Below are 14,497 nucleotides of genomic sequence, written 5' to 3'. Positions count from 1 at the left end.
ATTTATAGGTGGGATGAGCCGTTGGATGTGGGACACGTGTATACATCTGACGGTATGAGGCGTCCGCTCATAGGCGTCAATCAGCCGCGTTTGTAGAGTGGGCGGACAGCTTGTTTCTCCTGAGTTGAATTGACATAAAGTTGATAAGTCACATCAACTAGCCTCATGGAGACGTCAAATCAATCTAAACCTTAGGTGCAGGAAGGATCTTGGCACAAATCTCTTTCTGAAATTGGCGACAGATCTTCTAACCGGGGTCCACTTGGCCTTAGCCTCGGGGGCGAGGTGCTTCGGTCAGGTCAGTAGTAGGGATCGCCTGTACTTCGCAACGTGCTACTAGGTTGCAGACATTGCTGATATCACTTCGGAAACACTTCGAACGGGTCTTTATTAGGTCGGAAAATATGGTGGTGCGCGTTCCGAGGCAGATCACATAGGGGCGTAACACAAATCATTATGATGGCACTGAAGTGTGGTAAGAACATGAAAACTATGAACTTTTGTCGACTTTGGCCATTGATTTACTGCCCGAACTTTTGCTGGGTCAACCGTTATCCCATCTTTTGAACTAAATATCCCAAGAATACTACACGGTCTGCCAAAAAGAACGCTCGGCTGTTGTAGCATAAAACTTGTCTCTATGAAGGACGACAAGAACTTTTCAAAGATGTCGCCAATGATCATCAGGGTTAGTACTATAAATTAGAATAACGTCAAAGTAAATAATGATAAATTTTACTAGTAAATGGACTGTATAAATTTTACTGATTTATTTACAATTTATCAAACAAACAACGCCTTAAGAAGTGAAGGTGGGAAAAAGACTGTATTGCCCTTTTAGAAATTATTCATTTTGGCCTCTTAAGTGGATTTAACGCGTCAAACTAACAGATTTGGATGATAGGAAATCTTTCATAATGTTTGGGCCATCCAGGAGGATTTTTCACCAAAATAAAAGGAAATGGGAATATACAAATCACATGAAATTAAGAGGACTATTTTGTGATCCAAAATATAAAAGTTCCCAAACTTCAAGGAACATATGCTCATTAGTTACACTCATAATCATTATAACACCTTTCGAGTATGCACAAACCAACATAATCATTATAACAATTTTCGAGTATGGACACACCAATATTTACGGTCATTCTGTTCCCCAATCATGCAGACTCGAAAGGTGTTATAATGATTATGAGCCTGAACATAAGGTATGTTATTTGAATTTCAGGAAATTTTATATTTTGAACCACAAAATATCCTTCAATTTAATTTGATTTGATCAGTTCGACAATGAGAATGGAGTTCGTGTGCATCAATGATTTAACCTTGTTAAGATTAATCATAAAATTAAAGTATCTATGTGACGTCTTCATACTTGCCCATCATACCCGACAAAGTATACTACATAAATTTTCCTTCAAATTCTAAAGATAGACTTGCCTAGTGGGCATTGTGAAAACAAAAGTCTGACATGTCATTGATATTCGAGGAGTTGTTCTGAGAATGATGAGTGCAACCTAAGATCATCCTCCATCATATATACAACCACCTCGATAACTCCGGAGTCATATCTTGAAGTACACATGGAGAAACCTGGTAACATTGGGAACTCCCCCGTGCTTAATACATCAGCAATAGATTTTTCAGTAGGTGAAGCCTCGATTTTCTTTAGTGACATGAAGATTATAAATTTTCAATCTAACGAAGGTTAAAAAAATATAGGTGAATTTAGAAGACTCCTATGGTAATGGCCATTTAGAAGTAGCGATCTGGTAAAAGTAGAACTGTTATATTCATCAAGAAAAGGTAAATGTTGGACGCGCGCAAGACAACGTAATCTATTTGCCTCTTGGGACTGGAATTTGTAGTTTGCAATCAATATCGGCTGAATGTCATTGAATTTTCTATGTAAATGCAATTTTTTTAACAAGTGAAAAGTATAGGTCTAGAAAATTAATATAGAAGGGGGAAGTTTCCAAATTTTTTTGCCCACTATTAATTCAAGTGAAGACAACGTTATTACGCCTCAATGAATTTTCGGCTAACGGTGTGCAACAGGTTTCCAGTTTTAACTGTGTTGAAAAACAATAATTCAATAACTTGGCTGTGATTCGGATCATGTGTTGATAATGGATAATGTTCATAACATGTGTAATTTATTTAATTATACATAGGAATGCCTCATCGCGACTAAATTTAATTTTTTTTGAGAAAAATATCAATTGTAATTAATCGAAGAGTGTAAGATAAAACACAAGATCTAACGTTATAAAACCACAAATCAAGAACATCCGATGTTGTGTTGAAGAGATGTCTATCTAATATGATTGTGTAAAACCCACACCTAGATGTCATAGTCACGAGCCTTTAGATAAGTGATCATTGAATACCTGCAACTATATGGCATCATAGCTATTGTTTTCATGAAAACTAAGTACTTAATCTAGTTTTCAATTAAATTCTACTTTAATCGAATAGCAAGATTAATTTGAAAGAATTTACATTAACATTCTAAAATCCAGGTCTAAATTAACTAATTAATTGAATTCGTTATGGAACTCTAGCAATTGGACAACGTCCAAACGCTAGAACTTTGAATCCTCCTACATTCATCACAACTCAAGATTTAGACAATACATATTCAGATATGAAAATCAACATTCCTAATTCATTTAGTAAACTCTCTCGAGTAGAGCTAAACATATCCTCACATTTGACATTCCTATAAATTTATGAAATATGCGAACAAAGATGCATTAATATCACATGAACATTAATAAGATAATGCAAAGTGCAAAGATATATTTATATCTCCTATCAGACATCACAGTGATTGTTACTGCGCATCACATTTACATTTCTTCTCTTGAAAATCAATAGAAATCACAAAATAATTCAACTAGTAATGAATTAATTGAAAAGCATTAAGTGCATAAATCATTCAAAATCAAACACGTGCTTACCCCCTATTTGACCCCATTCCTTAAAAACTCATTTTCAATCATAAATTTTATGGAACTCACAATTTTTATTAATTTTTAAACCATATATTTGATCAACTTTTATCAAAAAATTGGAAAGAAATCTTGAAAGTCTTGAATTTCTTCAATGACTTCTTGATCAGTCTCCTTTGATTATTCTTCTTCTTCAACCTAAGCAAATGATATATGAAAATAGGTATATGTGCGTTTTGAAGAAACCTTCTATGAAGTTTTGAATGAATATTATGGATTTATGGATCAAGAGCTTCCTCTTTGGCTATCCTCTGTAAAATTATTATGAATTTGAACCTTTAGGGCCTATTTGGCTTGTATAATTTGTATATAATGTATCCCCACGAGTCTCCTCTAATTGTTGGATGAATCTTAGTATTTTATAAAGTCAAGTAGGTCAAAAATTCATCCCATAATTGGTTTCCAAGAAGAGGTTGATCAAAATAAGGAAACCAGATTTTCTGTCAAAAATTGTACCAAGCGATCGCATCGCTATCTGGCCTATGATCGCATAGACCTTTTTTGTGGTACAACAGGGATCACAATGCTTAAGGCTTGCGATCGTATAACTTTTTTCCCATTGCACTTTGGTCTTTAACTTGATGTTCACCTTTAGTTTTCCATCTTTTAATTTTCTAAATTAAGCCCACATCATCCCAAGCTATTAGTAAGTAATCCAATGCATGTTTCAAAAATTCACAATTTAGTCCTCAAACTTTTCAATTGTTGAATTTGACTCAGGAGACTTATAAATTTTGTCCACAATTAGTATTTTCAATTCATCAATTGCAATCCGATTGGTCTTCAATTGTTTCAAATCAACTCCAATTTCATCTATTTTATGTCAATTTCATCCAAGCGTATCCAAATTGAGATTTTATGTATAGTTAACCTAAATTAGGTTTATGTCCGTTCAATTGAGCAATAAATTAAAAATTATAGAAGTTTAATAGGTGAACACAAACAAGGCTATCTACTAAGCAAACAAACAAACAAACAAACCAAAAATTTTAAACTATTAGATAACTTTGTCAAACTCACATCACGTACTGAAATTACATTGTAGTTTTAGTACCCTTGATTGAGTAGACAAAAATTGGAAAAAAAAAAAAAAAAACCCAAAAAGTAATTAAGAAATACGAAGTTTGGTTTATTTAATTAATAAGTTTCTAGTTAGTTTTTGGTTTAAATATGCATTCAGTAAACTCAATAACTTTAGATTGTAATAAGTTGTTTCTTGTTGGGTTTTTGTTCTTAGCTAAGAGGCTCGTCATTGTTTTCATGTTTGTGGACGTTAAATCTTGTGTTTTTATCTTACACTCTTTGATACTTCAATTCCTTCTTAGACCCCTGCCTATGGATATGATGTAAAATGAATGTCCAAATCATAAATAATTATTGAATTTAAACACTCCTGACCAAGGATTTTGAGGAAGCTTACTTCACATTTAGACTAGAATCGATCTTCTTTATCTTGAAATTGTAAATACATTAAAATAAATAAATAAATAAATAAAATAAATCATTCACCGACGTGTTTCAATTTTGCAGTTTTGAATTCATTTTAGGTTTTGTGTTTTAAGTGCCTGTTTTGAAATTGTTGAAAATACGTTCTCTTTGTCATTCTGAAAAACTGTTTTTGAAAACATAAAACTGAAAAACGTGTTCACTTTGAAATTTTAAAAATATTTTTTTTATAATATTTTATTTAAGAAATATGATTATTCAATAAATTTTAATAGTTTAATGTTAATATGGTATGAAATATCATATAAATTTTGAAGCTGACAAATCTTAAAATATTATTTGACAGATATAAAAAACACATACTAAATTAAATTTGGCAACATAGTTCAGTTGATACTATTAGAAGTTTACGTGTCATGGCAAAATGAAAATGAAAACAATGTAACACAAACACGATGATTTGATGTGACTAATTGTTCCATTTCACCAATCTCAGTAAACACAAGTTTTAAAAAGAAAAATTACAAGGTTCGTAATGATTATACATATCACAAACACGGAAACAATAACAAGGGCCAAAACATGTAGCAACAGAATTTGACCATCCTATTTCTTTATGTAAAAATGACTAATAAGTTTCCTCAATTGCTCAATAGAATTCATTCTACAGAAGAAAGGTGTCACGTCCACAAGTTCATGTAATATCTGTAAGATAGAAATATTTACAATCCTATATCATTGCCATAGCAGTATACAGCATCATAGCAAAAGAATAACATTGTTGCTATATCCTACCCTGTACTATCGAACCACTAAAATGGCCTCACAATAGCTTCCGGGCTGCAATTCAAGGAAGAAACTTAATCAGCTATTCCTTGACAAAACTAACACATACATGAAAAAATAATAACTAAATAAAAAAAAGCGTCTGAAAAAAAAAGTGAAAATATATTCTGCATACAATTCTCCCATCTCATTTACCATGCTTTTGAGTATGAAAAGACACATAACTAGAATGCACATTATTTATAAGTGGAATTGTGTGTTAGGTGATCTACGGTACAAACAAAATGTTAATTTTGACATGATGTCAAGCATATAGTTTTGACAAAATGGTACATGCTTCACATTATTTATGGTCCAAGCTACTCGACAAAATTAGACGACAAACCAATATTGACTCCTAATTATAGTCCAAGGTGCTCGCACGAGCAACTCATTCTTGTGAGCACAATAAGTCCAGGATGATTTTTCATTCGGGATAAGTAACCCTCTGAATGCTCAAGAAAAACTTCCAGGAATACAGGCTTCTTAGTGGACAAAGGACTAGACTCATCCCTTGGTATAACTTCAAATGATGATACCAAGATGCAATTTCAAGTTCAATGTCAAGGTTTTGGATACCCTATGAAAAAAAAGAAGCCTATTCATTAGTCATTGCATTTGAGCTAAAAGGTTTAACAAACTCATAACTAACGTTAGAAATTGAGGCCTAAGAACCACAATCACACCATTCGAACTCTAACGCTCTACTCTATCTTGCTACTAACGATTGCAGTTCTAAGCAGCATTGATTTATGCAACTGAAACATAGTGATTGCACATTGTTTTTAGGAGGAAGAATAGAGAATCGGTTTAGCTTAACCTTGGAGACTAGAGTAGCTATATACTTTTGGAGACTAATGTATGCTAGAGAGCTAAGAAAGGATTGTCGAATGGGTAAAAGGATATATAGGATGAGACTAGCATAGCCAGGGGGAAGTCAAAAAAGACAATGGTAAATCTGACAAAAGTATTGTCCATTTTAGTCCTGATATAACCTTCATATAACATGACAAAAGACCATTCACACAACGATGTCCTTCACAGAAATTTCATCAAACGCCATCTACACCATACATAGCTACTTTTTTTTTTTTTTTGAAGTTCGACCAATGCAATATGCATAAACACACTAAGCAAACTTATGTACAAAGAATTATCTATACAACACAATTAATGAGCAGAAAAGAGAGGATGCAAAACCCTTTTCTTCAAAAAATCACATCTGAACTTCACTATGTTTGACACTCCCAAAAAGAAATTGGAAATTCTGCGCAAACAACCATCTATATCACTAGCACAAATAGGATAACAGCTTACGAAACCATTAATTACTTTCATTTACGGAACCATTAATTACCTTTTCTAGCCAAATATTGGACTTTCCATAAACTAGAATGGGTGCTAGCTTTTAATCAATAAGGTACACAAATAAATGTCATTGCCACCGTAAAACTACTCATTGGGACAAGACAGCAGCCTAAATTATGCATATTATCACTGGATTTTAGATAAGGACTTGATTTTGTAACTTAATAATGTATTATCAGAAACTGTTTTTTAAGTATTCAATTTAACATTGTATATCCCTTCTTTGGACATTCAATTATCACATCAAAACCACATCTTTTTGACCTCAAAAAACCTTGCAACTAAAAGCAATTGCAAAGAAATGACGACGAAGAAAATATCTAAACATAAATTACTAAAGTTCAAGGCAAGATTAACTTGAAAGGATGAGAGAAATCACCAATTTGAGTGTAGGATTTCTTTGGTTAGATAAATAATGGGCTCGATGTCTTTGAGTATTTCCGCTTCTTTCTGTTTCTATTTTCGGAACTCCGAGTCGTCCTGTCTCAAGTACTTGGGTGGGTCTTTAGCTCTTAGTGTTGCTGCTGTTTGGCAAACAGAGGATGAAGCCTTGTTTGGACGAGTTAAATCGATGGCGCAGCACCTGGGCCGATGAGTTAATAAACAAGTGGTGACTTGAAAATGAGGGTGTTGAAACGATAGAGCTCCGATGAGAGAGCATCCATCCGTATCAGTAAGGGGAAAGGTAAAGGAGAGAGAGGAGGGAGAGACGTAGGGATTGTGAGAAATGGAAATGAGAGAGATCTAAAAAGAGCGTTTTCCATGTTTTCCAAATATAGTGACTCAAAACGTCATTTTAGATGTATGACGTTTTGAGTTTTGTGTACAAATTTTTTTTTTTTTGGTTTTCCAAAATGCATTTTCGAAAATGGGAAGGAGAACGCGTTTTCACCATTTTGAAAAATTGAAAACAGAAAATGGTTTGAAAACGACAAAGAGAACAGTCCCTACGTAATTTCAAAGTTGAACAGAAGCAACAGAAGAAAAAAGAAGGGGGGGGGGGGGGGGGGGGGGGGATCGGAGGCCTTGTCCGAATAGTATATTGCAATTATTTGTAATCGTGACTTAAAATATGAATAGATCGTCGTATGTTTTAAAAGAAAACGGTGAATGACAATTCTTGATTCAATTCAGTTTATGCTAATTTCATTCATTTGTATATCAAAAATCCATCAAAATGGATTGATTCTTGAACTTACTATCACCAATAATTAGAAAATGTTGACTTAGGGGGGGGGGTGCTTGGCTCCATGCATCTTCTACGGCCTTGAATTATCTGCCTGCACAAAAAGTATAAAAACGTATACTTATGTTTCATTGAATTTTATACCCTGCAAATTTCAGCAAATATTATTCATATTTGAAGCTTCAAACTATTTTGTTACAAGGCCTCAAGTAATTAGAAGAATGATTTGAGTTTTTTACGATAATATCTGAACTATGTAAAACATGTCTTTTATCTAACATCATTTGAGAATTTCGAAAGTACAATCAGTTATAAATGTTGAAGAATTTTATACAGCTACGCTAGAAATTCAAGTTTCTAAATTCCATAGTATAAAAATAGAAAAAAAATAGAAACCTCCTGCATATTTTTCTTGTTCTCATAGAAATTGGCATCATAGAAAAGACGATATATCCTTCACATTTTATTTTTCACATCTTGGATTAGCAAATAGAACATATGAAACTGATTTAACAAGAAACCTGGACAGGCTAATTAGGATATTATCTGTACCTTCCATTTTCAGTAATACTGCGATATGGGAAGAAAAAAGAAATCCCTGCTCAAGTCTTCAATAGGAGTGAGAAGATAAAAAATTATTACCTGATGATTTATCATGATCTGGAGGATAAATTGTAAGCTTCATTTCACTATGTTGGGCGGTTCTTTTAGCCAGCTGAATTTCCTTTGCAGAAGTAGCTGCTGATTCAGTAGTACAGTGCAGGTGCATTAGCTGCAGGCTTGAAACATCTGCAAAGCTGGATGGGACTTCTTGGAGTTTACTGCAGTGCTCCAGATAAAGAGACCTTAGTCTTGGGAAGTGGTGAGAAGAAGCCTTCCAAGTAACTAAATCCGTCCTTCCAATATGCAACACTTTAAGAACACCGAAACCTCCATCCTTCGGTTCCCACCAATCTCCCTTGAATGCATTTTCTTTCAAGTTAAGGATCTCAAGGCTTTCCAACATTCCAAGTGTAGACATGTGTTTCCAATTAAGAAGGGTGCCTTCTAATGTTAGCTTCTTTAGATTTGGTGGAAATTTGTAACTTTGGGGAAAGCTTAGTAGTTTTCCTTCTGAAGGTGTCTGAGGATATACATCATTCCATAGCTTCAAATTTTCAAGGCAATCCAACTTTCCCACACTATCGAACAAACTAGATCCACCCTTGTCATCCAGTACTTCAGCTAATCGGCCACGAATACCCAATTTCTTCAGGTTAGGAACCCGAGCAAAGACATCTTCTGTACAACTTTTAGGTGATATCGTCGAGAGTGTCCTTAGGTCTTCTTTATTTCTCTGTGTTTTCTTACGAGGGGGTGGTAAAGTTGTGGATGCATTTGTTTTTAGATGCCTCAGATGAATCATCTCCCATATATCTGCTTGGATATTAAGATTGCGTGACTCCGTCTCAATTACAAGAGTTTGAATATTCCAAAGCTTAGAAAAGTTTGGAGGAATGACATGTGAGTTGATGGTAAGAACAAGATACCTTAGATGAACTAGTTGACACAGGTCCTTGGGAAAAATTTGGAAACGGATGGGTTTACTATCTAACACCCTTAGCAGTTTAAATGCATCAGGGATTGAAGAAATCTGTTCACGTGGCAAGATAGTTTCTTCAGAAGAGAAACACAGAAATGACCGGACACGTGGACCACATGGTTTTGAAGATATATAGTCCAGAACGTTTGAATGAATGCAAAGGCGACGACATTTTTCAAGGCTAGGAACTTGATCAAGATCTTTAATTTCCTGGAACAAACTTTCCTGTTTAGCCTGGTTCTTACAAAACACATGCAGCATATCATGAATATGACATGTCTTGACTTTGCCATTTGATGTCCAGTCTCCAACCATGACTAAATTCATGTTGACAAGATCATCTAAGTATTCCTCCGCAGTATCCTCCAAGCTCATTCCCTCATTATATTGTATGAATCCTTCAGCGATCCATATATGAACCAGTTTCCAAACCGGGATTTGGGAGTCTTCTGGAAATATCCCAAAGTAGAGAAAACATGATTTCAAGTGATAAGGTAAATGATTAAAACTCAGTTCTATAAATTTGTTCATGCGTTGCTCCTTGTCCGTGGTAAGATAGGTATGCACACTTTTAGAAACCCTTTCCCACGAATTACTATCGCGACCTTTTTGCAGTAGAATTCCTCCAATTACCACTATTGCAAGAGGTAGTCCCTCACATTCTTTGGCTATAATCATTCCATGCTTTGTCAACTCTTCGTCACATTTCTTTGAGCCAACTGCCTTTCTTTGGAGTAACGTCCAGCTTTCATCAGGTGTCAAAAACCGCAATTTATAGGGCCCCCTATTCAGGTTGGCACTCAAAGCCACATTCTCGATACGACTAGTTAATAAGATTCTGCTCCTACTCCTATTAGCATGGAAAGCAACTTTGAGATCATTACAAACCTCTTCACTCCAAACATCATCAAGCACAATTAAATACTTTCCTCTTTCCAACAGTTTACGAAGTTCATCAGCTAAACTTTCATCATCCTTATTAGACATCTCATTAGTTGGCTTACCAAACTGACTCAGAATATTGAGGATCACTTCCCTCCTACTATATTCTTGAGAAACAAAAACCCATGCACGATTATAGAATTCATATTCAATTCTCGAATCACGAAATATCATTCTAGCTAGTGTTGTTTTACCAAGGCCGGGCATTCCAATGATTGAGGTGACTTCCAGTTCCTCCGATCCTTTATTTAGAAGATCGATTAAGTAGTCCGCCTCCTCTTGAAAACCCACCACGTCGTGTTCCTCTACTATAGGAGCCTATGTTTTTGGTGAAGAATAAACAAATTAGAGATTAGAATGTATCAACTACGTATGAAAATAAAAATAACTACTATATATGTTTTTAAAATACATCTGGAAAATAAGGATCTGGCACAATTTTTTCTCCTCTTTTTATACAAAAAAGTACTATCGTAACGTTTAATACTACTAGACAGTGTAAAAAACAAAAATTCAAACTAAGATAAGCAATAAATAAATATTGTTTTGGGAGACAAATTTTTTTTTCTTTTTTTTTTTTGGGTCTCTAATTTATACAAAGAATACATGCGTAATGTTCTTAATTAAAACTAAGAGAAGAACAGTAAATTGGCCAAAACATATCTTATAGAAGGGTAATTATATTCACTTCACAATTTTTAATTGTTGCACTACATTTTATTTGCATTTAAGGTTCTTAGTCTTTGTTTATTATAGAAATTATGTTTCTAACGATTTTTTATATCATTCTTATTTTCAAACTTTTCATTAGTTAACAAATTTTGCATTTGATAATAATTTTATGTCCAAAAGCTCCGACTACGTTCCAGAAAAAGTAGCCTACTTGAAGTTGAAGGGCACTTTTGTCTTTCAACCCGTTGTCGAAATGATGTAAAACAACTTATTTTTTTCATTCTATTTTTAAAAAAAAAATAAATAAAAAGTGTGAAAATTATTTTTTTCCTCATTTCAAAGTATAAAAATAAAAATCTTGAAATAAATCATCGTCAAGGATGAGACGTACTAATTAATGAAAGTTTGAAGAAAAAATTCGTTGGAAAAAAAGTTAAGAAAATAATTGCTCCAATAAGCAAAGATTGAAAAGTTTAATTGCTCTTAAAATGTGGTGTATCAAATAAAAATTATGGCAGTAATATAACCACCCTTATAAAAACAATAAAAGTAACTTTACATTTTTGTGATCCTAGATAAAAATAAAAATAGTCTTAAATGTTTTGTTTTTCGATATTCTACCTAACCAAATTATATTATCATAATTAGGGCTGTCAATTGATTGAATTTCAATCTGAATTTTATCTAAATTCAATTAATTTAATGGGAGATGAATTTAGCCCTGTTTGGTGGGAAATTATAATAAGATTTTTAGTAAATTTTTATAAAAATTGATAAAATATGTGGTTGAAAAATTGTGAAAACCATAAAATATGTAATTAAAATGAATTATTGACTTGGACTTAAATTAAAATTTAGATTTTAATAAGTACCAAACAAAGGCTTAGGTTCTTAGTCCGATAACCGACCCGATCAAAATCTAAATTCAATAATCCGTTAATTAGATAGAGCAAATACGAATATATGTCAATCATATCCAATAACAACCTAATCCGATTTGTTATAAATAGCTAAGTCAATTAAATATTTTTATGGCATGTTATTTGTCACTAAAATAAATAATTTAGAAAATAATGAAATTTAGTATTAAAAAAGTCACAAGTCATCCCACATCAATTTCCATTAAAAATATAATAATAATAATAATAATAATAATAATAATAATAATAATAATAATAATAATAATAATAATAAAGCCAAAGGAATACGTTATACATAGGGCACAGACGTTTGCTTGGATTTTTCACTGTTACGACCTTATTGGTTGGTTTAAAGCATGAGCCTAAATAATAAATTAATTTCAACATTGGTTTTATCATCCTTATTTTTTCAATTTTGGATGGAATTTTTAGATCGAATATTCGATTACATAACAAATCGGATATAAATTTAATAATCATACATCTGTTGGATTATCAAATCATATCAGATCCATAAATTATTCTTATCAGATCAAATGGGGTATAGATAAATCCGATCCATTTACCGTCCTAGCCATAATCCAAGAACATAGAAATTGTAAATAAAATAAAGTAATAAATAAAGGTTGAAATAAGATACCTTTTTCTCCTTTGCGCCTCTGGTAGATCCCTCCCGATTTTGGTCGAAGCCAAACAACTTGTTTTCATAAATCTTTTTTACCCTCTGCCTGATATTCTCAATGGTTTTCACCGACTTCCGAAGCTCTGCTGGGTAATCTAATATATGAAAAGCCTTCTCGATATAATTCCGGGCTTTGTGCTCAGCTGCCTGACAAACAAATGCTTCCACAGTATCTTCTGCTTCATATACCACATCTCTGATTTGGTTCACTAATTCTTTGAAGACTTCATGATTTTGTCGTTTTCCCGTTGAATCCTTGAGGAAGGCTTTGAACACTTTCAGATCACTGTACAGTTCTTCAACCTCACTCTTCACGGCACCGATAAGCTTAATATTGTAAACAAGTAGTTGCTTCAGGTTTTCCAGCAGAAAATCCACAGCAGCGTCCGCCATCTCTTCTTCAATTACCCTATTTTTTATTATATCATGTTCAAGCAAGAAAATTTATACCCGACAACATATTTAACTAGACTTTCTTTAGAATGTACTGATTTTCCTTAAATAATACAGGGAAAAAAAACCAGTTATATGGGAGTGAATTTTGTGGTTTTAAAACATAAATAACAAACCGGAAGAAGATGTATAGAAACAACGAACTCTGAAAACACAGATCAACAAACTCCAAAACACGTATAGAGTTTACCTGTAGGAATTTTGATAATTAATTTATTGAGTGATAAAGTGGATTCTACGAAAAAAGAATTCAAAAATAAAATATTAAAATAACGATTAAAAAATTAATTTTAATTGACTTAAAATAATTACCAAATGAGCTCATATATATATATATATATATATATATATATATACACAATAAAAGAGAGGATAACTAGAAATACCTCTTCGAAATCCAGAGAGAGAGATGTCTGAATGTCGATGGCAGCAATTGATGCCTCTTGACATCCACCATCTACTCCTTTTAAATAAAAAAATAAGGGTAAATTATGTCGAATTCCTCAATCTTTCAGGTATCGTAGTTATGGTTTCCAATCTTTCAAAAAATGATTTTGGGTACCAACTTATTTAAATATGTGAATTTTGGTCCTTACATAACCAAAGCAATGAATGTAAATGTTAAAAAAAATTTGGAACTTCAAATCTGAATACCATTAAACCCTCTCTTCCAAAGATATTGTTGGATGGGGAAACATTCTAACATAATTTTTTTTTTTCCCTTTTATTATTGAATAAATTTGAATAAAAAAATATATGGTGAAATTGAACCACAAAAATTATAGTGAAATCGTGGGTTTTAGGTTGTTGCTTATTTTTTCTAAGAATGTCATTAGACAGTAGACCGACTAAAAAGCATCAAAACTCAAGCAAAGTACATCACTCCTATGTCTGTTGAAAAAGTTATAATCAACAGAACTTTTTTTCTTATCTAAATCTCACGTTCCGTTTGAGTCACATTAATAGAAAAATGAAAATGAAAAATATAGCCGTTATAGACTCCACACAAAGGATATATTTTCAAATGTGGTTACTTAATATGATGTATAACGATCATATTTTTCATTTTAATAAGTAAATAACGGGAAACAAACGGGTGCTCAATATGTTTGCTTCTTCTTTTACACTATCTATGTATTACTCACCGCGTGTCCGGCTTTTTTTTTTTTTTTTTTTTACCTATATTCTTACTTTAATAAATCTAAATTTATTGTTTAATATAAAAGGAGGACTTATAAAAAATAAAAAGGGAACTTCAAGAAAAATGTAGGCAAAGACTTTTCTACAAAATTTGCATGTAATTTTCCAAAGTCATCTATTTTAGTCAATACAAATTGATACAATCACTCTAAAAATTCACCCATCAAGATACTACGCATAAAACTTATATATAGTCATTTAGTC

The 14,497-nt window shown here is 32.8% G+C and overlaps 1 protein-coding gene and 1 long non-coding RNA gene across 3 annotated transcripts; both read right to left on the bottom strand.

The window, feature by feature from the left end:
- Positions 1-4,922: 4,922 nt before the first annotated feature.
- Positions 4,923-7,667, bottom strand: LOC111365377. The gene is made up of 2 exons (XR_002697427.1): positions 7,036-7,667; positions 4,923-5,303 (listed from the first exon to the last, which is right to left on the bottom strand). It is a non-coding gene; the product is annotated as an uncharacterized LOC111365377 (long non-coding RNA).
- Positions 7,668-7,884: 217 nt separating this feature from the next.
- LOC111365376 (putative late blight resistance protein homolog R1B-17) lies at positions 7,885-13,565 on the bottom strand. 2 transcript variants are annotated; one of them, XM_022985869.1, is made up of 4 exons: positions 13,480-13,565; positions 12,599-13,049; positions 8,485-10,684; positions 7,885-7,936 (listed from the first exon to the last, which is right to left on the bottom strand). In XM_022985869.1, the coding sequence occupies exons 1-4, from the start codon at positions 13,548-13,550 to the stop codon at positions 7,929-7,931; spliced, it is 2,730 nt and encodes a 909-aa protein (XP_022841637.1). In that variant the 5' UTR covers positions 13,551-13,565; the 3' UTR covers positions 7,885-7,928. The 2 variants fall into 2 exon arrangements, with proteins under 2 accessions (XP_022841637.1, XP_022841638.1); XM_022985870.1 differs by having other exon boundaries at positions 12,599-13,283; positions 13,480-13,511.
- Positions 13,566-14,497: the final 932 nt, after the last annotated feature.

This window comes from Olea europaea, chromosome 17 (assembly GCF_002742605.1).
Source record: "Olea europaea var. sylvestris chromosome 17, O_europaea_v1, whole genome shotgun sequence".
Classification (NCBI taxonomy): domain Eukaryota; kingdom Viridiplantae; phylum Streptophyta; class Magnoliopsida; order Lamiales; family Oleaceae; genus Olea; species Olea europaea.
This window is presented reverse-complemented; position numbering and strand designations above follow the sequence as displayed.

Excerpts from the sequence above, each read along its gene's own strand:
- LOC111365376 (XM_022985869.1), bottom strand. The coding sequence starts at position 13,550 with ATGGTGGATGTCAAGAGGCATCAATTGCTGCCATCGACATTCAGACAT. Across the intron at positions 13,050-13,479 it reads TCTCTCTGGATTTCGAAGAG|GGTAATTGAAGAAGAGATGG; the intron begins GTATTTCTAGTT and ends AATAAAAAATAG. Across the intron at positions 10,685-12,598 it reads GAGGCGCAAAGGAGAAAAAG|GCTCCTATAGTAGAGGAACA; the intron begins GTATCTTATTTC and ends CCAAAAACATAG.